The 24,224-nt window shown below is 40.3% G+C and overlaps 2 protein-coding genes across 2 annotated transcripts; both read right to left on the bottom strand.

The window, feature by feature from the left end:
* Positions 1-9,763: 9,763 nt before the first annotated feature.
* On the bottom strand, positions 9,764-23,543 carry lg14h4orf54 (linkage group 14 C4orf54 homolog). The gene is given in 3 exon segments (XM_051075496.1): positions 9,764-10,189; positions 18,557-23,130; positions 23,132-23,543. Coding segments are annotated over 2 exon segments (4,638 nt in total). The 5' UTR covers positions 23,216-23,543; the 3' UTR covers positions 9,764-10,189; positions 18,557-18,576.
* Positions 11,334-15,848, bottom strand: LOC108895201 (zinc-binding protein A33-like). Its single transcript, XM_051075497.1, is given in 2 exon segments — positions 11,334-14,835; positions 14,837-15,848. Coding segments are annotated over 2 exon segments (1,407 nt in total). The 5' UTR covers positions 15,128-15,848; the 3' UTR covers positions 11,334-13,719.
* Positions 23,544-24,224: the final 681 nt, after the last annotated feature.

Raw genomic sequence — 24,224 nt, 5'->3', positions numbered from 1 at the left:
TCATGCTGTCGGAAGTGTTACGGACCAACGAATTGAACCGGTTACAAAAACGATTTTATAACTACCTGATAAGTAAATTGGCAAGACGCACCTTCAAGTTTGACAGTACACAAAGCAACGTCAAAAACTAATGATAGTGTTGTGTGGTTATGTGTTAAAATAAGAATCACATTTTTATGTGTTTCAAATTTAAAAAAATTTGAGTCAGTTTGAAATTTCCAAAAAAAAAAAAAAGTCTATTACAGTCTGTGACTTTTACAGACAAAAAACACCTAAGTCATCTTTTAGACAGTATCTGCCAACTTACAAGTGATCATGAATGCAGCACCAATGACGAGAGCCGAATTTGAAGCAGCTAACGGGCCCGTGAAGGTAGCATCAGGTGGAGCGGCCAGAAAACGTATCGCTTTAAACCATCTCTTTATTTATTAACCAACATTTTTCAAATGTTTTATTTTGTTATAAGAGGGTAATCAGTTCATCATACAAAGTATTTTCTGAAACAGATTGTTCTGGCGTTGCAGAAACATTTTCTGAAATGTCTGTTGGTGCATTTTTTGTTAACAATGTGAATTCCATTTCTACATAGAGAAAGTAAACTAATCTAAGGACTTACTGTTTTTTTTTTTTTTAATAGCTTTTCATTCATTCTAATATACCACTGCATATGGCTTTGATCACTAAGCTAAATTCTTTACATTTGATAGGAAAAGCTCTCTTTTTAAGAAAAGCTTCATCATTAAATAGCTATATTAGAATCAAATAAGTCTTTAAATCATTTTGTAAATATAATGACTTATTCTTTATACCTTTAGTCTGCCTTTTGGTATACCTATATGGAGAAGGTATGTGAATGCCATTTGAATAGTTTGTCACTTTGCAAATCTATAATTCATGGTTTTCCACAGGTGCATACAATATTCAGCCTGGTGAAAGAAGTAGTGGACTTGAGTTTTTTCTTCTTCTTTAGTTTATTCTGATAGATATTTCCTGCCTGTCAGAATAACCTACCCTATTTGAACCACATTTAAACAGGTAGTTTATTCTGATAGATTTCACTGGAGTTACTGTTTTCAGGTAGACAGTAATACAAAGACAGGTCAAACATTATATCACAAAGTATATCACTGTTTTATTGAAGGAAATTAAACTGATGAATTTTTGTGCTTGAAATATTTATTGTCCAAATTATTATGATTGTGTTCAAATTATACATATACTCTGGTCTGCATGCTGAAATAAGGATTACATTTACAGAGAAAGACCCAACAATTCCCACCATGAGCAGCACTAGGCGACAGTGGCGAGGCAGAAACCTCGAGCAGAACCAGACTCAGGGTGGGCGGCCATCTGCCTCGACCGGTTGGGTTGAGAAAGAGAGAGAAAGAAGGCAGTAGTGATGGGAGGACAGCAGTGTGGAGAGGACAGTAGTACAGGGGATATTGCTCTGACAAACCAGTGTTTCAGAAGTAGATGAATCAGATTTGGTGTCAATTTAGAGTCTCCAATCAGCCTAAGCTACACATGATTTGGGATTGTGGGAGGAAACTGGAGTACCCAGAGAAAACCCACGCAGACACGGGCAGAGCATGCAAACTCCACACAGAGAAGAGCGGAGGACAGTTGAGGAGCTCTCTGTGAGGCCACAGTCCTAACCACCAAACTGCCGTGCTGCCAACACAACTCCAAAAATCACAGGTGAGTCAAAAGAGGATATACCTGTGACAACACCTCCTGTCAGCTCCACCCAGAGCCCTAACACTGATGGTGTTATCACATGCATACTCTACAGGTGCCCTGTGTGAAATACATCAAGAAAAGGAGTTGTGATGGAAAACCTTCACAGAAAGATTCACTCCTCCTCATCAACGTCGATGCAGCTGCAGAACGTCCTCCTCATCCAGGTCAGGAAGCGCTGGAAGGAACTCCTCCTCCTCCTCGTCCTCGTCCCCCTCCTCCTCCTTGTCCTCATCCTCATCTCCTTCTCCTCCTCTGGCTCTGTGTCGTCTGAAAATCCAAAGGACATTAAATACTCCAGCCGTCCTCAGTAGAATTAACAACAATGTCAAAGACTTTAACAATTCAGAGACAAGTGGAGGTGAGTGTTTCCTACTGGATGTGCTGTCAGTGAGCTCTGTGTCCCCCTACCCTCAGGTACAGAAGGAGGGTGGGGTTTATCCCTCCTGCAGTTCTCCACTGGACTGTTATCAGTACTGTCCTCAAGCCAATCCAGTGGGCTAAAAACAGACATAGATGCACACACACACACAGTTAATATCAGATTCCTGATGTGTCATGATGTACACACACACTCCCGAATCAGCTCTAACTTCTCCATCTCTGTCCTCTATCTGATGACTGACATCATCTCACCATGCTTCACTCTGCTGTCCACTGTCCTCATCCAACCAGAGGCAGTCCCAGAAACTTCACCACCTTATAGTTTCTGGGGAACAGCAGAGCAGTGAATCTGCTGGGGCTGAAGGTGCTGATGGATGAACCGGATGATGAACTTCTACATTTCATCATGAATCTTGATTTTCTTCAAGAGCACAAAAAGAAGAACAAGTTATGTTGATTCCTTTTCATTAAGTGATCATCTGATGTTAAAGAGCTCAGTGTTAAGCTGTGTCCCTGAGCTCTGATCCAAACCAAACTGATCCAAACCACCAGCTGCTATGACTTCATCTTCAATATCAGTTGGAAACATACACGTAGATTGAGATTCTGTGAAAACTACATTTCATAAATGATGCAACAACAGTAAGACTGAGTATTAAGCTCCACTTTGTACTGACACCTCAGCTTTGTTTGACTTTTTTCTAAAAGAATCCTTCATCTCTCTGACTTTCAGTGTGAGAAGAGAGAAACAAACCATCACTTACCTGTATCACCTGAGATTCTCAGTCAGTTGAGTTGTTTTGGTTTACTAAAAGGTTTGAGGTTCAATTCTTCTCTTCACACTTTTACATAAAATTAGTAAAATGACTTGAGGATTATTCAGAACTGGCACCAAGCAAACTCCTGGTGTGTGACGTGAGTTCTAGAATATCATTATTTCTAGAGGTTCTGGAGCATGTTTCAAATTCCATATGCAAATTAGCTACAGTTCCATATGCAAACTAGCTACTTTTCACCAGAGTAACTCAACTCAAATGTGAAGTAACTAATATTTACTCACTGCACTCAAGTATAACACTGAGTTACTGATACCCTCCATATTCTCTGCAGCCACCAGAGGACCCAAAAATAATTAGAAAGATCCTTAGCTTAAGGACTACATCATTCATACTTCTCACTGAGGAGTCTGTACTCCTCTCTGGTATGGTTTGGATCCATTTGTCCTCTTACAGGGAAGGGTCACTGCAAATTAGTCCAAAGTTGTTCTGAGTGATCACCTTTATCCTGTAGTCAAATATTACTATTCTGATGGGAGTGGTCTCTTCTAGGATGACAATGCTCCCATCCATAGAGCACGTGGGACCATACTGGGGTTCAATCCCAGATGTCTGGAAAAATAATAACCCAGGGTTTTTTTTTTTTTTTTTTTTTTTTAGCAGTAAACATATTAACTTAGTGCCTTCAATTTGTTGAAGTCAATGGGGATTTGGGTGGTGGATTCAGATGTTGGAGGGTATCCTCTTCAATACAGTGGCAAGAAAAAAGTAAAAGAACCCTTTGGCATTATCTGCATTTATGTCTAAATTCATCTTAGGATATGATTTAATAATACAGAAATCATGATATTATTCTTGTCCATTTTTATACATAATATGAACATTGTGTAGGTTTGAAAAAAAAAAAAAAAAAAAACTAACAGGAATCAGGATTTAGTAAAACAAGTCCTGTCAATGAAACCAGATTGAAGATGTGGGTTAAAGCTACTTTGACTCAAAACTCTCAAACATTTTGAGTTTGTTATTCAAAAGAATAATCTGCCGATGTGAACCATGCCTTAAAAAGATCTCCGAGGTCTTAGGATCAAGAATTGTTAATTTGCATAAAGTTGGAAAAGGTTACAGAGTCATCCGGATTAACTGAAATCATTTAATTAAAGTAATCATTTTATTCAGGGTGTAGTTTTGGCCAAAATAATATGCCAACCCAGTGTCATGGCAGTTTGTGAAATAGTCACAAAATGATTTGTGAAATTGATTTGTGCACATGGACACCAATTTTCCTTTTTTTTTGTGCCACTCAGCACATCTTTGCATATCATAACCACATTATTTGCTTCATGTTTTTCTAGACAGCAGTGAGCCTCACCAGTGCCTTCGAAGGAAGCTGGTAGAAGACAAAAAATTCCCTCTTCAAGAGATGCAGAAGTACAACAGTTTTATTCAAGGTGCCACACACACTGATGTAGCTTTGGTGGAGCATTCCCTAACTACAGAGAGCACTGTGTCCCCAGTGGGAGGTTCATGGCTTGGTTCTGTTTTCAGCTGCTTCATAATAGTTTATTTTTAGTTCTGCTATATAGAGTACACTGAGCTGAGCTGTTTTAATCTTCATTGTAGTTTATGGGTGTATTTTCATTTTTCTTATTGCATATTAATAATGATTTTTTCAAGTTTGTAGTTTTAAGATTTTGGAATGCTATCCTGCAAGACTGTCTCATCAACTGTTTTGTTAAGCAAATGTCGCAATCAAGACACAAATGCATGATCAAGTGATGTTAACAATGCAACTGTGAGAGGAAAAAAACCTTTTGGTGTTGGAGATGGTGCAGCATTGCAGCATGTTTGCAGAACCTGGCAGTAGTTTTCAAGAACAAGGAGGCTGAGGAGGCAAAAACTATTAAAATATGTATTTTTTTTTTTTAAAAAAAAAGGAAAAAAGAAAAAGATGAAGAGAGAGAGACCAAATCAGTCACAGTCACAGAACTTGGATGGAGTAGAATAGTCATTGCTCTGTTTGCTGTGGTAATTTGGCTTGTAAATCTGGCTTTAAGTTGTGTATGATGAACACTGGAGTGGTTGGACCAGTCATGACAAGCATCATGTACACTGATTATGTAAAGAGAGGGAGTAGGATCAGATAAGTTATTTATTTCCTCCTACTCCTTTTCAGACATGTGATATTTATTTTGTTGTTTACTGAATGTTTGTCTTATACATTTACTATTCCATTTTATTGACTGTATTGTTTGTTATATATATATTTTTTCCATTTAACATAATCAAAATAAACTAAACTAGTAAACCATACAGTTCAGTAAGACTGTAAAGTCTGTCACACTTGCTTGAGAGATGTGCAAGAAAAAGTCAAAAATGTGATGTGATATTCATCCAAGTCACAAGTACTGACAAACACAATGTGCTTAAACTAACAACATACAATTCTAATCTTCATTATCTTTATTGAACACACCAACATCGCAGTGATGGTAGAAAAAGTAAGTGATCGCTTGGATTCAATAACTGGTTGAACCTCCTTCAGCAGCAATGACGTCAAACAAGCTCTTCTAGTAGCTGTGGATCAGAGCTGCACTACGCTCACGTTCCAGTCCCTCCGCTCACACTTCTCTCCCTCCTCCCTTTCCTCCTGCTCCTCCAGGACTCTGCCCTGATGCTGTTCGTTCTCGTTCTCCTCTTCCTCCTCCTTATGTCATGCCCTCATGTGAAAAGTGTAATATATACATATATAAAATTACAGTATAAATACATATAAAACTGCATTAAAACACATGGTGCAACCTGGTGCAACATTTCATTTTATTCATTGCACTTTTCATATCATCCATTGCACAGTTTATTCTGTTTATTTTATTTTATTCAGTTTTATTTTTTCTATTCTTATTTTTATTTTAATGTACATATGTATAGTGTGTCTATAGTTGGTTTTTCTGTCTGTATATTTTTAAGTATTGTGTCTTTGTCTGTCTTTTTCGTAAGATGAAAGCTACCAAACAAAATTTCGTTATGTGTATGCATAATGACAATAAAGAATTCTTGATTCTTGATAATGAAAAGTTGCCCCTAACAGTGATATTTTGTCAATAAGTTATGGGACCTTTGTGCATATTCATATATATACACCATGTTCTAGTTTCAACACTTTATTATTTTGATTAATTATAGTCACATGCTGCATATTCAGAGGGAGGGATGGGTTTTTGCCCCTAATAAAAGATTAATGATTTTAACTTTATATAAAATTGTGGTTGGACACAGCTACACTTACAACTGACTGAAACCAGACAGGTATGGTCTACGGCTAAGTTTTTTTTATAGTTAAATATGATGATGAAACCTCTCAGGGTGAGATGAGACTGTCAGAACACGCGTGCTGTCAGAATGGACCTGAAGGTTCCATGGTTGCCATGTTTTTTTTTTTCAGGCGTATCACTCAGACCTGATCATCATTCAAACACAAACATCCTCCAGATGATCAGAAAAACATTCGCTTTGCACTGGATGATTTCTTTGAGAAAGAGACCACAGACTACGACTTCAGCAACAACGACGCATCTTATCTGAGCATCTACCTGACAGCTACTGTCACTGATGAGGATTATTCACTGGGAAATGTGAGAGTGTGAGAAAAAAAACTCATTTTAAACCCATGTTGTTTTCAATGCATTGACTGCTAATACTGGCAATATTTTCAACTACCAGTGTAATTAGACGAATGTGACTGACTTTTGTTTGTCTTAAGTTTTAAGCTTGCTTAAAGAAACCAAGCGCTACTTCCTTGATTTGTTTTACGGTCTCCTTTAATCACTTTGAACTGTTAGCATGCTGAGTTGTAGCCTATGAATGAAAATAACGTTTCTATATCCTCTAACTTACACCATAAGTAATACATCTAGTGACCAATAGTTTTTAATTCTTGAATAAGCGCCACAATGAAACACCATGTCAAAGAGGCTGACATTCAGATTCTGAGTTCATTTAGTTCATTACTTGAGGATTTAACTATTATTCCCTTTTGTCTGCCAAACAATTAGAGACAATAAAAGATGAAGAAAATCATTAAAAAGAAGAGAGGAGAAAATTAAGGAAAAAAGGAGAGGAGAGGAGGTGGGAGGGCAACATGTTGTGTAAACCCTCTAATGTAAAACGTAAATATGTCATTTTATTATCAGTTTTCATGTAATGATGAATTAACCTAATGTCTGAAGTTTCTAACTACAGCCTGCTCTGTCTTTATTTTTCCTTCAGAGAGCGGAGAGGAGGAGGTGGAGGGCAACATGAAGAGTCAACCATCCCTCAAAAAACATAAGCATCAGTTTATTTCATATTGTTTAAATGATACATATGAATAATCCATCTGTTCACATTTATTCTCTGAAAATTCTCTGCATTTTCTTTAGAAAGAGAAAAGATGACTGAAAAAGAGACTGAGGGGATGAGAAAAGAAAAAGGAGAGAGGACAAAATGTAATGAAAAGAAAACAAGAGGAGAGGAGGTGGAGGGCAACATGACTTGTAAATCCTCTCATGTAAAAGGTAATTATCCATTTATCCAATATTATTATCAGATTTGATGACGTTCATTATTTAGTTATTGAATTAGTTACTATTTAGTTATTTGGTTTTCAACCAGTACTATCTTTTGTCTGCCATTTGTTTTTAAAAAGAGGAGAAACAATTAGAGACATTAAAAGATGAAGAAAATCATTAAACGAGGAGAGGAGAAAATTAAAGAAGAAAAAAAGGAGAGGAGGTGGGAGGGCAGTGTGTCCTGTTTGCCCAGTCATGTAAAAGGTAAATATTTCACGTTATTATCAGTTTTCATGTGACGATGAATTAAACCTCAGTTTACCTGATTTCTAAAGTTTTAACTACAGCCTGCTTATCTTTTATTTTTCTTTTAGAAAGATGATAAAAGAGGAGAAGAGAGCAGAGGAGGTGGGAGGACGATTTGAGACGCCTTTTGAGATGTCTTTAACTGCCATGAGAGACATGAAGAGATGAGAAAAAAAGAGGAGAGGAGAGGAGGTGGGAGGGCAACGTGAAGAATGAACACTCTCATATAAAAGGTAGGAAACTAACGTCTCTGCAAAAGTCTGAAAGCAGCTTTTCCATGTGTTTAATAACTTGAGACTGGTCTGAAATATTCATCTTTTCTCGTGTTTTCCTTTGCAGCCAAACTCGTGAACCACGTTTCTACAAAGAATTTTTGTCATGATCAAACTGTTCAAAACCAAGTGTTTGAAATACAAAGTGACAACAAAAGGAAACATCTCAGTTTGGTTCTTATGCTTTATGCTTTACTACATGGTTTTACTTTTGCAATTGATGCTATATGTTAGAAAAATCAGAAGACACTGTACCATTGTATTGCTATATTATGTCAAGTACAGAACACCCAAAGTTCAGCTTCAGTTAAATGATCACATTAAGTGTATGTAAATGAAAGTCTTTCAATAGATGATAGACAATAATGGAAATTAAGTGCTGAATTAGGGGCCCATTAATGAAGGTAACATCAATAAATACATTAGTTATGACATATAAACCCTTTATAAAGGTTTTTGATTGCAACACAGAATGCATGGCAACTTGTCAGAGGCTTATGTGTGTTTTATGGCTCAGGATGTAATGGAATGCGTTGTAGACATACTGGGATTAAATGCCTGTGTGTGTACAGTTAGGGCTCTGCAACATGATCCTGTATCCCCCGCCTCTGTTCCCTCCTAACCTAGTTACTATATAGGCCAGCAGAGAAGCCTTTAACACCGACTGCTTATTTAGCATACATTCCAGCATCAACAGTGCTAAGTCAGTTTTCAGCCTTGCTAACACGCCAACATGTCCTCCACACTAATTACCCTGTTAGTTAATGTCGTCTTCTCAGTTATTAAGTTAAAAGTAAAGGTCAGCATTTTGGAGAAATCTCTCTTTCTGAGGGAAAGACTTTCACATTAATACCAGTATTAAATACACAATAGGAGTCATGGATGTTAGCTTAGCTTAGCAAGATGTGAAACAGGGAAACAGCTAACTCTCCCCAAGTTTAAAAATGCACATTCCATCATATCTAAAGCTTGTTAATTAACATGTCTCATTTTTCAATCAGCACTCAAACATTTTAAACCAACAATTTATGGTTTTAGGTGAGGTATATGCTGGAACTATTTCTTGATGAATAACACAGTATCCATCCACCCAGCACCTCTGTGTGGTATTTCTTGCTATACCACAGGTGTCAAATATGGGTTTAGCACAGGCTTTGGTTTTGTCTCGTACAACTAGCAACCTGACATGACAAGACTGGGAAGCTGCACATACAGTCACTGCACTGAAGTAGTACTACCCAGTACCACATTTTGTCAATGTCTGTTGGTGTGAGGATTAAATACATCAGATACAGCATGTAAATCAGTGGGATTTAGAGGTGTTGATAGGTATAGTTTTGAACTTGGACACTACCATCCAATTAGCGCACTTATAAATGTACATTCATACAGATCCTATCAACACTGGATCCCAGAACTAGAAGACTGGCGCTGTGTAAGGTCACATGTGTCCAAATGTGCCACCCAGTCCCGAGGTTCAAGGATCAAGGGACTAAGCAGTCAAGTAAAAGATAATCACTCAATTCAGATCTCCAACGTGTTCAGTCTGCTTTTAAAGGAATAATTCAACATTTCTAGCAGGAAATTGTATTGTGCATTGTTTTAATCAGTATGTTTTGTTGGTAGGTGAACTTTCAGTCAGGCTAGCTGTTTCCAGTCCTTGTGCTAAGCAGGCTAACCCTGTTCTTTACATCCCTTACTTGAACTCCATCTGGTCAGCCAGCAAGTGATAACAGACAGGTTTGCAAAAAGGTTTCATGTTTATTGAATTTTCACGAGGCACAAACACATTTACAAACAGTAACTAATATAACATCTCTTTCAGTATTTGTGACGCGATTTTAAAAATTTGCAAAACACATCAAAATGAAAAACCTAAAGTCATAATCAGCAGTCATTAGCTTCATTTTGGACAAGACATTATAAAAGTTTTCATTTCTTTCTCTCCTCCATCTAAAGTCCCCCACTGCTCACCACTTCATTCCTTAAAGTCTCAAACATCCTCAGCTTTTCTTCATGACAGTCCTACTTTCTTTAACCTTCACAACTTTTACTCTGTCCAGAAAGTCTGCATTGACCCTGCTTCAAGCCTCCATGTAAGGCTCTGAAACACCAAAGTCCCAGATACATTCAGTGAAGCATCATGGCATCAGGCCTTCCTTAAGACCTGTGAAAAAAGTATTTACACTTATACACAGTTTCATTTCTCTAAACAACATACTTTGGGCAGACTAAAGCTGAACTTTTTTATCTATTGCACTGAGGTACAAAAAGAACAAATCTCCATGCACAATCAAAAACTGCTGCAATGTGACTTGCAAAGTGCTGCACAAACCACAAGACAGGATAATGGAAGACTTGAATTTTTCTGAATAAGTGATCATTCAAAAGACCCCATTAGTAGGACCAGTGAGTTTGAAAAGACCAGAGATCATTCACAAATATACATTCTGTAGTTTTGGAACATTTACATTGCATCAAATTTGTAAAAGTTAAAAAATAGTATTAAAAAGTGTAATATTGTGTTACTTTTTTTTGCCAGTACTGCACACCCCCATGATGTACAGTGTGGTAATTTAATGTTTTAGTTCAGTAGATAGTATTAGTTATTGGGAGACAATAAATCAACACCAAAATAAAAAATCTGACAATTTCATTCTGCATTTGGGATTTTTAAGGGTCATTTCACTAAAATTACAAAACTTATTTTCCAACTTATTTCTGATAGTATCTAGCCGTGCAGATAGTTTTGGTTTTATTTGCTTGGGTAGTGAGATTTCTGCCTTTAGACCACTCTAATGGAAATTAATGGAATTTCAATAGCTGGAAAATTGTGTTTAAAAAGGTCAACAGCACCATCTGTTTCCTATGGAGCCAGGGGTCATATGGTAGAAGAAAGTATGAAAATCTAAGCACACAGTTTACTAGACCTGAGTTAACAATTAGCGTGGCCTCTGCATTTAGAATCTGGTTTTCAGAATAAAAGGGGGCAAATATGATTCCTTAAAAACTTTTTAGGAAATGAAATGCAGTATTTAATTGTCATATCAATTAGAGAAAGCACAGACTAATAACTGTTTACAAAAATATTATAATATACCATATGCTGTACTTATAAGAGAGTAAAAACAGGTTAGCCATTACAATTTTGGTGCAGTTCCTCTTTGATTGTTTTATCTCCAGACTCATCCCCTGGCCTTTACAACATTTAAATGACACTTTAACATCAAAGATTGTACAGTGTCTAAGATTACTTGAGTGACTGATGTCTCTGTTACATGCAGCATCGAGGAGAGTTTTCTGAATAATTATTAATCTGTGCTTTAAGGACGTTACTGTAACACTCGGGACTGAATTTAGATTTTTTTTTCTGTGTAAATGTACAACATACTTTAAACACAATGACAATGCAATTTATAGAATCCAGTTGGTTCAGTGATGAAGCAACCTTCAAATCCAAAACAGTGACTGCAGCATAGAATTTTTATAGTAAAACACTGCAGCAGCTGAAACTAAAGCAAAAACAAAACCTGTCTAATCCACTGTGGCTTTTCAAATATAACACAACTTCTTTCAACATAAACACTTCTTACTAAGACTTGTAAATATGATCTTTTCACAAACGTGCTTTTGTCTTTTGACAGAGGAACCGTTCTAAAAATAATTATTGCATTAATAATGAAAGAATGACTTATGGCAGCTGACTGAATTGTCTACTTTCCAAACATAATGACAGGGACATATTTACTAGTAGTTACTTTAAAATGAAAAAGAGATGGACTGGCCAGCAGATCCACAGTCTGTGAACAATAATGTACAAAACAATAACTGAATGTAAATATAGACAACAGTGATACACATAAAAATACATGTCAAATGGGGCTATAAGGTAAATCAGTTTGAGACACAGTTGAGTTATCCTAGAGGTCTCTCTTTACCTTGCCTGCTGAAAGAACATTCTGCAGCTGCACTACTTTTAAACAACTTTAGAGGAAGGGTTTTATTTTTGTGTGATCAGCGGAAATTAATAAACTTCACATAGCAAAAACTGTCTTGTGGTCAGTAGATGAAAATATTTTAATGTTACATCATGGCCTCTACAGCCTTCCATATTTTTCATAAATGAACTGCAGGACATTTGCAGGACAGTTGTGTGGTGAGAGCTCTCTAGGATGTCTGCCATTGTACAGATACACATTATTATTAGCTGCGTTATGTTAGTTAAGGTAGCATGGTTGATTAAATAATTATGACATAGCCAAATATATAACAACACCTGGTGGTATATACTGATCTTCAGGAATTTTTAAGCAGTTGTCATGACACTGCATAAAATCCAGCACACAACAGATGGTAGTTATTGGCTAAATAAACTAACTGCATAGATGATTACACAATAATGTGGTGTAAAATACACAATCTGACATATTAAAAATAATCATTTTCCAGAATTAAACCCTGGGTCATGTAGGGGGTGATTGATTACTGTAAGTTTTTCACATGTTTACAATGTGATTAGATAAAACAAAGCAAGAAGACCTTATACACATCTTATACAAATAAGGATAGGTAAATGAGTGTAAATGAGCCCTTTTATACAAAGGCCCTAAACCATCATCTCCAGCCAGTAAAATAAACATAAAGGATGTAGCACAATGAAGAGACCGAAACCCAGAGCATCCAGCATCCACTCAGTTCAGCCCTGCATGGAACCAAGAAAACAAAACAAATACTACTGTAAGTTCTTATGAATACAACCTACCAGAGGTTTCTCCCATATGACCTTATAAAGAATCACGATAGACAACAACTGCACTGTAGAGACCTCTGATCAGTGACAAAATTATTATGCTAAAACTCCATCCAGGGCTGAAAATTGAGACTCAAGAGCGTTCTGAGACAGATCTGTAGAGAGCAAAATTAACTAGCAGATTTGAAACACTTGCTACTCCTACACATTTACCAATACTCAAAAGCCTGATTCAGTTTTTGTTTTCAAATACATTGTCTGCAATTTCTTTAAATGAAAAGTCTGTTTGGTATTAAAGTTATTGTTTTAAATATACATTTTATATTAATTGATTTTTCTGTATTAATTCTTTACTGTGAAAACCATACAAAATGACCATCAATTATTCTATTGAATTTATTGTTATATATGGCAGGATTACGCTTTGGAGTATATTGTAAATTAATTATCAAAAGATTTGTCACTTAATTTTAACTTTGTGCATGTTTATGTGTGGATTTAGTTTTTCAACATGCAAACCCAAAGCGGTGAAAAGCGGTTTGAATTTTAGTTAATCACGTCAGTTCAATATTGTCAAGATTGGACTTCCATAACAAACTGCTAAAATGTAAGTAATCCAGTGCAAATGAAACGTGACTGCAGTTTGATTCGATCATATCAAATTTTTTTTGACACAATTTGTCTTGCAGGCTCAGAAGCTGTCGTTTTGTAGTAAAACTGGTAGAGCGTCTCTAAGCACAAATGTTAATTTTTCTAAGAGAGAAAAGTGACAGCAAGATCACACATATACATATATCTGGTGATTGGTTAGAGTAGAATAGTGAACACATTGTGAATATAGTGATTCCTTAAAATAAGTAGCATTCTTGTTTAAGAAATAGATATGCCATCATCGTCATCATCATGAGCATCATCATCATCATCATTAGCATCATTAACATAATCATCTACATATTTAACTGTGTAATGACTTTCATTGGTGATATCCTGAGTGGCACTGTACTTGGGGTGTTAATGAAGGGAAACATTCTCTCAGTGAAAGTCTGTGAGAAGGTATATATTTGTGTGTTTGTATCCAGGTCAAAGAATGACAGTTTTCCTCTGCTCCAGTCCAGATGCACTCTGATCCTCCGGATCTGGTTCTTCACTGAAAGAGTTCGGTCCACACATGGTGGAGCGTACGCTCTGTATTTACCGTTATCGAACCATATTTCCCAGGATCCAGTCTGAATGTTTCCCTTCCTCTGGGCAGACTCTTCTATCACACCCACTGCCCAGTTTGCATCAGTTCTGACTTCAACATCCCAGCTGTGCGTTCCTGAGTTAAAGCCCTCAGATCCCAGAACTGTCAAAAAACAATCAAATCTTTCAGGGTTTTTAGGAAGCTGTCTCTGCATCTCTTCCCATCTGACACTTGTCAGATCTTCACTGACAAAAAGATGTGATGCAGCAGTGTTTGGGTCCAGAATCACAGGCGTATAGGAGACCATGTCCTTCATCTTGTTCCAGATGTTGAAGGCGAGGTTCCCCACATGTTTTGCTACATCTATCAGAACTCCAGAGGCAAGCTGAGGATCATGCACCAGGGGGCGCCGCTGTACTCTTCCCACTGCAGCCTTGTAATTGTGCAGGAATGACACATCTGCAGTTTTCAGTTCCTTCTCTGTGGATCTGATCATTTCTGAAAGAGTTGCTATCTCTCTGCTCAGAGCCTCAGTCCTCTGCTTCATCATGCGACTCTTCTGCTCCTCCTCCTCCCTCAGTACAGTGAGCCTGGCTTCTTCTTCTTTCTGTAAAAAATCCTGAAGCTTTTTAAACTCATCTTTAATCCTCTTCTCTGTGTGCCGGGCCTGGTCGTTAATGTGCTCTGTTGTTTGATCCCAGTCAACTTTAAGTTGACTGAGGCGCTCTACTTTTTCCTGTAAAGGCTTCAAGACCTTCCTGAGCTCCTCTTTGTAATCCTGTGCAGCTTCATTGATGGGTCTGAATCTGTGGTTGGTGTGTGTCTTTGAGTCTCGACAGATGATACACACAGGCTGCTCATGGTCCAAACAGAAGAGCTTTCAGTTTCTCAGAGTGTAGACCACAGAGATCCTCAGACCCTGCAGCAGCTGTGTCTTCTAGAGAGAGTTCCTGTAAGAATGCTTCACACAGGTTCTTTAATACCAAGTTACAGGGTGGGTCAGTCTTTGAAGATCTTCTTGTACAAACTGGACATTGAGGAATTGGTTTGTCTGCCCACCAGCTCTGCACACAGTCTTTACAGAAGCTGTGGCTACATGACAACAGAACAGGATTTTTGAAAATGTCAAAACAGATCGGACAAGAGAAATCTTTTGCTGATTGAACAGCCATGTTCTGTCAGAAACTCAAGTAAAAAAGCAGCAGACGGGCATTGCAATCAACATAAACAGCCAGTCGTAGCTCTAGAAAGTTCCCAAGAGTTACTTTCACTCCAAGTCATGGCCACTCTCTCATGGTCAATCTCTTTAAGTACAACCAGTCAACACTGGGTTGAAGCAGCACTATTTCAGTATTCCCAGCATCCCCAGTACTCCTTACTGTATATGTTGTCTCGTTTTCTCCGTGTGTGTTTCTCTCCTCAGTGAAGAACAGTCACAAACTGAGTTTCCTGGTTTCTGTCTTTACAGTGAGATAATGGGAAGAGTCATGTGAGGGCACTTCTTGAAAGGGACCAAAGGGCAGGTTTAAAAAAAAAAGAAGGCCATTCTGTCTGTATGAAGCTCAAAACTCAGGAGGTGGAACATTCAAACTGGGAATTATTTGACTCAGCACCAGTTCATACTGGCGTATTCCAGTACTCCAAAGTCATTAGGATTCATCCTTTGGGGACCGCGACTGTTTCATAGCAATCCATACAACCTTTGTTGAGATATATTTCTGTGTCTCCAGCAGAGCCTGGATGTCTGACACAATGTTAAATCAGTCAACTCTGAGCTCAAGGTTGGTTCAGTTTCTTAAATCTGCTTTTTGGAAGAGACCCTTGCACAACAGTTTATTTCCCCTTATGCTGCCATGTGACATACCACAAAACCAGCCATTTGTTCATAACTACCTTTCACTTCAACATTTTGTGTTTTGCATTTTAAAAATCTGAATGTAAAGTATTTCTCTCTCCACAGAAACTATATCTGTTCTAAGAAGGAAAGTGGCACCAAAATTCAAACTTGACCTAATTTTGTTTTGGACCCCCAGGAAAATGACTGTTATTAAAAGACTGTTATTGGTCCCTGGTTCCTGGAGCCCAAACTGGGTGCAACTGGCACATGGGTGTCTTTTACTGATAAATGTAGACTACTGCTCAAAGAAACCTTAATAGCATGTGCAGAGGTAGGCTACATGATCATTGTCCATTGGCTTTTCCCATACACAGTCAGTTTAATGCAACCTCCCAGATCTCGTCAGATCAGATCTTTATGAAACTAGTCAGACATCCTGAGCTGTTGCCCGTGTTGCATGCTGTGTTTATGTAATTGCTGATCAGAGGCCATGTGAACCTGGCTTCTCACTCTTTCTGTCTTTAAATGACTGGTCCTATAAAAAGCCAGCTGACCCTGCTGCGACTCTGACCTGCCAGGCAGCCTCTTGATGTCCAGCAGCAGCTGAAGCTCTGCATGTATACACATAACAAACGCCTGCCACTGCCTGACCTTTTACTCGTGCACACACTATGTCCACCGTGCCACACACACACATTCAAACGCCTAGCCCATGAAGAATCTTCTTCAATCCTCTGTATCTCTACTGTGAGTACTAGCGCCTGCTGAAGTGCTCAGTTGCAAACTTTATAATCACAGAGTCCCTTTTTCATGCATGTTGAATCCTAGTATATGATTGGTTGCATGCATTATGTCCTCATGCAAATGATATGATACTAGAAAATTGGTAAATTGACTATGACAAAATTCCCTTTAGGATGGATCTTAAATTGTCACCAAGAAAGAGCACCACCCATCCACTATGCACTAGGCTTTGAGTTTGTACGAGGGTTCTATGGAGACACAAGGTGTCAAAAATGTAATAAATAAATAAATATATAAATGAATACAGACATTTATAGATACAACAATGAAACAAATACATTGTATTGAGTTAACTTTTTATGACATGTATTCTCACCCTACTTTTTTTCAATAACAGAATTGCAAACTATTTGATTTAATTCCAGCAGTTTTGTTCTTCAAAAGATCATATTTCCCACACTGCCAAAGCTTTGACAATGGCAAGGAAATAAAAATGTAAATGTAACTGTAAATAAGATGTAATATATATATATATATATATATAATAAGTATAAAAAGTTTTTATCTCAACATTTCCTTTCTCCAAAGTCTGTTTGTCAATGCCATTTTTCTCAATAACAGATTTATTTTATGGTGCCACTTTTTGGCCAAAAGTCTTAATGTGTTGGTTAAGACACATAGGACAGAGGCTTTTATTTGATTGGCTGTTGTTTTAGAAAGTTTTAGAAATGCATAGCATTGTTTATAAAAGGATTATTGATTTGGCTAGTTTTGAACTATTAGGTCACCATACATGCTTCATTTTCTCACTATTGTCAAAATAAGGTTGTGACATAGAAATGATGGTATATTATTTCACAGTTTCTTCGCTATATTATATATTTTGTCTGTATCTATTCATGAATATGTATTTCATTGTCTTATCTATTTATTCAACATTTTGACATTTTGGGTGTCTGTAGATTTTTCAGTAACATTTTGATAAAATAGAACTGTGGCATCCTAACTAGAGATGCAAAAGAATCTTATAAATGACTTAATGATAACAAAAACTCTGGAAAAACTGAAAGCCATCTAGCAGAGTGAGTAGCAGCAGCTTTAGAATTAGCAGTGGCAGTAGACAAGAAGTTGTAGCAATATCAGTAGTAGCATTAGAGTTAGTGATATTAGTATCCTGTTGTGCGTTCAGACTTCGATTAGAGCAACAGTGAAACTTGGAAGTGTCCCGTTAGGCCACAAATATATCCCAATAAAATAAGGTTTTGTGAAGAGAGAGGAGATGGGGTCCCCTCAACACCCTCCGTGTGGGAACACCACCACTCTTTGAGTGCAACTTTTTATTGGTCATTTGATTCATGTGCTACTTTTCACTAAAGCACTTTCTATCAAACTGACCTTGTACCAAGGTCTAAGTACTAAGTAGGAGTATGGACAGCAGCAGTGGTGCAGCAGCAGTAGTTTTATTAGTAGCAACAGGTACTAGAGCTCTACACTTTAATAACTTGCAATAGTTACACATCTATAGTTGTTATTACACTTCCTGGTTGATTCTCCATCTTTGTTATCAAATGTTTAGAGACAGAACATGATATCATACCATGGATTGATGTCACAATGTTTAGTTGCTAGGTTACATATACAATGTGATGAATCCTCCACATCAAATCTGTGATCTGTTCTGATTATCAGCCTGATGCTCTGCTTACATTTTATCTGATATTTCCATTCCAGGTGAAGGGTCAGAGTTGTTACATTACCCTGAAGTGGGATACCTCAATGGTTCCCAACCTGAAGGCTGGACCCCACAAGGTCACAAGGTAAACTGTATTGTTAATCTCACTAAACTCTTCCTCTTACAATATTATTGTCAGTAAAGTAATATTTGATTTTAACAGGCTTACTCTATATGTCTTGTTCTTTAAATTTCAGATTAAATACTACCAAAAATAAACTGTAAAGACAGTCTGACACCAGGTCAACCCTTTGTACATTAACAGGGTGAACAATGAGAGCAACTCACCTGTTCAGGTGAGGGGCTGTTTATCTGTGTTCCACCACGAAGCTCATGGTGGTCCCATCAAATGAGGGCGGGGCAATGATCCGAGGCCCCTGCTGTGAGGTGATGCTGATGACCGGCTGCTTTATGCTGGAGAAGCCCTGCAGCGGCCTGTTGGCGGAGGCTTGCTGTTGAGCTCCAGAGGCCGCCTGGGGAGACTTCCCAGTGGCCATGTAGAAGGGACTCTCCATGTACATGCCCTCAGTCTGCTGCGACGAAGCTTTCTCTCCACTTTCCGCATCTGACTGCACGGACATCTGTGACTGCACCAGCGTCCGGGCCGGGATCACTGAGGGTGTAGGCATGAAGCCTGGGTAGATCATGTAGGTGTGTCCGTATGCCCCTGGACTGAGGGCCAGAGGTGAGATCGGCATGGGGACAGGGGTCATGGGTGGCTGTGGCATGGGCACATCCACATACTGGCCTGTCTCTGGGTCAAAGAGGCGCTTGGTGGCTGGTTGCACAGGAGTGTCCACCAGGTAGTAGTTTCCAGTGGTGGGGTCCAGGAGCATCTTCCTCTGGGTGGCCTGGAAGGGGTCAATGGTGGGGGCAGGGGTGATAGCTGGGGAGAAGCAGTATACTTGTGGCTGATTGGTGGACATGCCCAACGGTAAGGAGTGGTAGATGGTAGCAGAGGGGATGTCCGTTGAGCATGTCTCCATCACAATACTGGAGCGTTTGGGAGTCTGGCTGTGGTCCTCCTGGGCCCTGGCACCAGACACAAAGTGTCCTGGAGGAGTGGTTGGGTGTGACTGAGTGGTGGATGTATACACTGATGTTTTATCAGCAAATGGGGGTTGTTTGCCACTGGTGGCATGAGACTTGACGGGAATGGTTAGGTAGTTCTCATTGTCAGCTAAGGTGCCTGAAAACTCCTGTGAGGATCTGTCCACCTCCCTCGATTCAGCTTCATCATTGCCGCTCATCCTTGGCTGGCTGATTTTTAAAGACACGGGCAGTTTGGGGGACTTTGGGACATAGTTTTTGGTGCTGAAAGGCGTTTGTGTGGCGATGCTTGGCTGAGTCACCTTTGTAGTGGTGGAAGCCTTAAGGCTGGAGCTGAGGCTGAACATGTTTTTGCTGCCTGCGGTGCTGGTGGTTTGCATTGACTTAGCAAGCATCTTGTCATCACGGCCACTGGATGTCGGAAGGACCTTGAATGGGTCTTTGTCCTCCCTCCTCAGCAGGCTCTCACTGCTGGGGGATGCCTCTACTGCTGGTGGCGTCTTGTCTGTATTGGGATAGGAGTCTCTTCTGACTGTCTTGTCCACGTTGGGCCCCCTGGCTCCGTCCTCCTCAGGTCCTCCATGCTCCTCACTGGCTAACAGTGAGAGCACATGGCTGTCTGTTAGGGGCTGAGGCTCATTCTTCCTTTTCCATTCATTTTTTTCAAATACATAAAGCTGCTCCATGGTTTTCACAGCAGCCTGGAGTTTTTCCAAAGCCACCTGATTCGCCATTTTTGATTCTGGTTTCTTGTCTGTGGTATCTGGTATTCTATCCTGTTTCCTTGAAGCTACTCTGCTTTCAATTTTCAAACCAATGCCTTCCTCTGAGGGATTATTTGCACCTATGGGTGCTCTCCCTGCTGCCCATTGAAGTGGAACACTTTTAGCGCCCTCTGGAGACGATCTGTCTACATCCAATAGCTCCCGTTTCGATAACTCAAGATTTCCAGATTGTTTTCCGTTATTATTTGTATTCACAGACTGACATTTGATCACTATCGGGGACACAGAATTGGGATTTCGATAGGGTACTTGCTTCTTTTGTTCTGGATAGCTGTCAGCAGAGGCGAAATTTGATTTATTTTCGTTGTTATCCAGAGAAACAAAGTGATAGGAACTTTTCACCAATTTACGCACGTCTCTCACTTGATGAATGGGGGTCTGCAGTTTCCCTTTATTATTATCTCTAATGTCTCGAACCATGAAATGCGGCACTTTATCTGTAGACTCACCCTTCAAAGCTGCAGTCAGCGCCTGGCATTTGAAGTCGTCCGTTCTGATGAGGCTGGCTGCGTTACAGCCTATATTAGGAGCGCGCAGCTTGGAGACGCCAAAAGGCTCCGTTTTATTGTCTCGCACACTCCTTAAGTTAATTTTAATTTCCGGAGACTTAGATGTAGTCACACTCCTGGAGTCTGCGACGTATAAAGTGTTGTCAGAGCGCAGTTTTATTCCTCCTCCATCACCACATGGAGAATAATTCCTGTCCTGCAGCTGCTGTCCGATTTCTCCGTCACTGGACAGCAGTTGGATACTTGGCACAAACAAATGTGACATTTTAATCAGTTTGCCGCTGCTCGCTGAGCACTGATCCCCCTCGCCCTCTTTGTCGTTAGCTGAAAGCGACTTCTCCTCCGGAGTTTTATCGTTTTTATGATCCTTTGGAAACTCTAGCTCCTCGTCCTTCCAGCATCTGAACGCGCTATTTTGGCTGCGAAGCAGCGTGCTTTTAGACGCTTCCAATGCGCCTTTTTTAGTATCGATTCCAACCTCATTTCCCGGCTCCAAATTAGTTTCTGGTGCGGGAGCGGCCGTGTCTTGTCTCCGAGAGTCGCTCTTGGTATCACATGAGCCGCTGTCCACAATGTCCCCTAATTCATCCACGCACATTATGGCGTAGTCAGAGCTGCTCTCGGAAAACTTGGAGCTCTGTCTGTGCAGCTCCCTGCTCCCCTTGCCCTTGTGACCGTCGCTCTCGTGGTGCACAAAGCAGGGCGAAGGCGTCTGATGCGGTTCACTTATCTCCCCTCTTTCCATCTTGCGCTCCTGCTCGAACTGCATCTTCTTAGAAATCACATTTTTGATCAGACTCGAGGCGAATATGGCTTTCTTGTGCGTGTCTTCCATGGTTTTAGAGGGCGGCTTGCTGGCCTCTCTCCTCTGGCCGCTTGGCAAACTGTTGGTAACTTCATCCGTGGAACGTGATCCTACAGCGTTTTGTGCAAAGTTGGTGCGTCTTTCTCCTCCAGACATTCCCGATTTCACATTGCAACGAAAATTCAGAGTCTCTGTGAGTCTGATCACTCCACTGTGGCCCTGACTGAATTTCCCCATCAGCTCGATTTTCTTTGTGGATGACGATGCGCTGTGGGGATTGCCACTCAGAGTGAAGATCTTGTTGGTGGGCGGTTTGATGCTTGCCAGTGCAATGCCCTTATAACCTCTGTTCTCTATGTTTTTGGCTATTTCAAATGAGGCCGTTGAGTTTTGATGGGAAACGACACTTTGGTCCAGTCCCTGTGACATGTTCATGTTGCCATATTTCAGGTCGACAAACGTGGACCACCTGTTTATCCCTATCCCATGCTCTGATGCAGAGGACTCACTGGAGGTGCTGAAATTGATGGCATCAAAGTAAGGATACGCTAGACTCTTGAAGGCCCTGGCTGTCAGGTTGCGCACCTCCTTGTCAGCGTCGTCCAGCTCGCTAACAGCGCTGGACGCACCGCTGGAATACTCTGTGACCTCTTTCCCCCTCAATTTGCCGCCAAAGTGTAAGCGTCCGGGCGCGGCTATGAAACACTTCGCCCTGTCACACAGCGTCTCTGCCTTCCCATCAACTCCCCTAAACACATAACGACTCATGTCTCCGGAGCGCCTGGCATGATAAAGAATATTTCCCTGTTCTTGGATGTTGCTGGGGTCATTTATAGCTCGAGAAGTGGTTCTGATTGACAGGTGGATCTGTCCCCCACCGTTGCCACTGCACTGCTGCTGCTGGGGCTTTGACACACTCTCATCTGAGCTGGTGAACTTGGCTGTGTCGCACGGATCACTTTCGCGCAGAGTGCTGACTGCTGCTGCGCCCTGAGAGCGAGGCTGGCGGCCGTCCCCCCTCTCCCCAGTCGCTCCATCACCGTCAAAAGACGCGTAATCGACAAAAGAGTACACCTGGTTGTCGTCCTCAATGTCCCAGCTGGTGGAGGAGCCCACCCCGAGGTCGTAGTCCCCCTCATGGTCGGACAGCTCCGAGAGCTGGATCTCGTGCGTTGTAATGTAATGGGACTCGTCCTCCGTTACACACGGGACAGAGTCATCAGAAAGCACCAAACTAACATCATCATCCTCCTCAGAATCATCAGACTCACTCCTCCCGCTCAGATAATTATCGCTGCAGTGTAACTCTTCATCTCTTGCCGTTTGTTTGTTGTCTTCTTTTTCTGGCGGCTCTGGCTGCGTAATGGCGCGCTCGCTTTTGTCTCCTGATTTGGGACAATCCTCAGTCTTTGCGTCAAGACGAGGAGGAACTGATGATGATGATGGATCAGAGGGATCCTCGTCGGCAGCTCCTGCACATTTCCCAAGTCCAGAACTCTCTTTCTTCTTAGTTTCCAACTCGGTTTTAATCGCCAACTCGTGGTTTGGTTCCGTTGCGCACGGAGCCCCGGCGCTGCAGTTGTTAATAAACACAGACATTTGGTTTCTTTCCTCAAAGCGACAGTCTTTCTCCTCTTCTGCACCGCCTGTCCTCACGTCCACAAACTCTAAATCGACGTATTTGCTTTCGTCTTGCTTCTCCGGGGCATCCTCGGCGTCCGTGCGCCGGTTTTTGGAGCAGATCTTTGACCTCCCGGAGAGTGACCGGTGTCTCCACGCAGCTTTGCTCAGTCTTCATGGCCGGACTGGCAGGTTTTAGCTTACATTTGATGTGTGACAGAAAAGAAGCGGCGGAGATGGAGCCCCCCAGGGTTCCTCCCGTCCTTCAGACAGAGATGGTGCTGCGCGCAAAGCTCCGCGCCCGGTTAGACAGACACTGATGACACGGAGGCGCTCCAGACATTCCAGCTCACCGCGACACGAAGCTTAAAGCCGAGTATCTAAAACGGAGCAGAGACATTACTAACTACTGTCTAGGCCACATGGTTCTCAAGCTGGGGTTCGCGGACCAACAGGGGTCGTTGAGAGGACCTCCATGCAAAAGGAGTTTATTAAAACGACTAGCCCTATTAATACCCATGGTTTCCTTAAGAAATGTCAACTTTTATATAGTTCTCTTGTACATAATAACTAAATATACAAACTAAATTTCATTTATCTTTCAAATCTGGAGAAGCAGTGGAGAGAAGCCCCACCACTCACATGTTTTCCTTTGTTCGCGAATACAAAAAACCTACTTGCAATCAGTTCTAACTTTATTCTGAAAATATTTTGAATTTAAAAAGTAGTTGAACTCACTGTAGAAATACACCAGTGTCTATGTGGAATCATCAGAGGTGCAGCTATGAAACAAAGAACAAAGAAGTAGTCAAACACCACTCGACCCTCTCACAGAATTTTGGAGATGGAGAGCAGAACTAAGTAAAAGTCACGGATCAGTTTGAGTGAATGGCTTCGAGCAATGTAACACAGCTCTGATACAGCTGGAGGAGAGTGAACGGTCTCTTGTGTCCAGCACTTAGTCTATAGAAAGGAACAATAAGGGAGGAGAAGGTCAAAGTATTATTCAAACAACATGTTAGGACGGGATATTACAGAAAGAAAAATACAAACACAGCAGTACAGATTCAGTCTAAGCAATCAGAAAAATAACGTGAACTCCTACAATAAAAAAATAAATGAATGGAAAAACTCATTTTAACGATGAGAGCCACATATTCTCAGGTTATTGACAAGATATCACTCTG

This window comes from Lates calcarifer, linkage group LG14 (genome assembly GCF_001640805.2).
Source record: "Lates calcarifer isolate ASB-BC8 linkage group LG14, TLL_Latcal_v3, whole genome shotgun sequence".
In the NCBI taxonomy this organism is placed as follows: domain Eukaryota; kingdom Metazoa; phylum Chordata; class Actinopteri; family Centropomidae; genus Lates; species Lates calcarifer.
The sequence above is the reverse complement of the archived record's forward strand: the minus strand, read 5'-3'. Positions and strand labels throughout refer to the sequence as shown.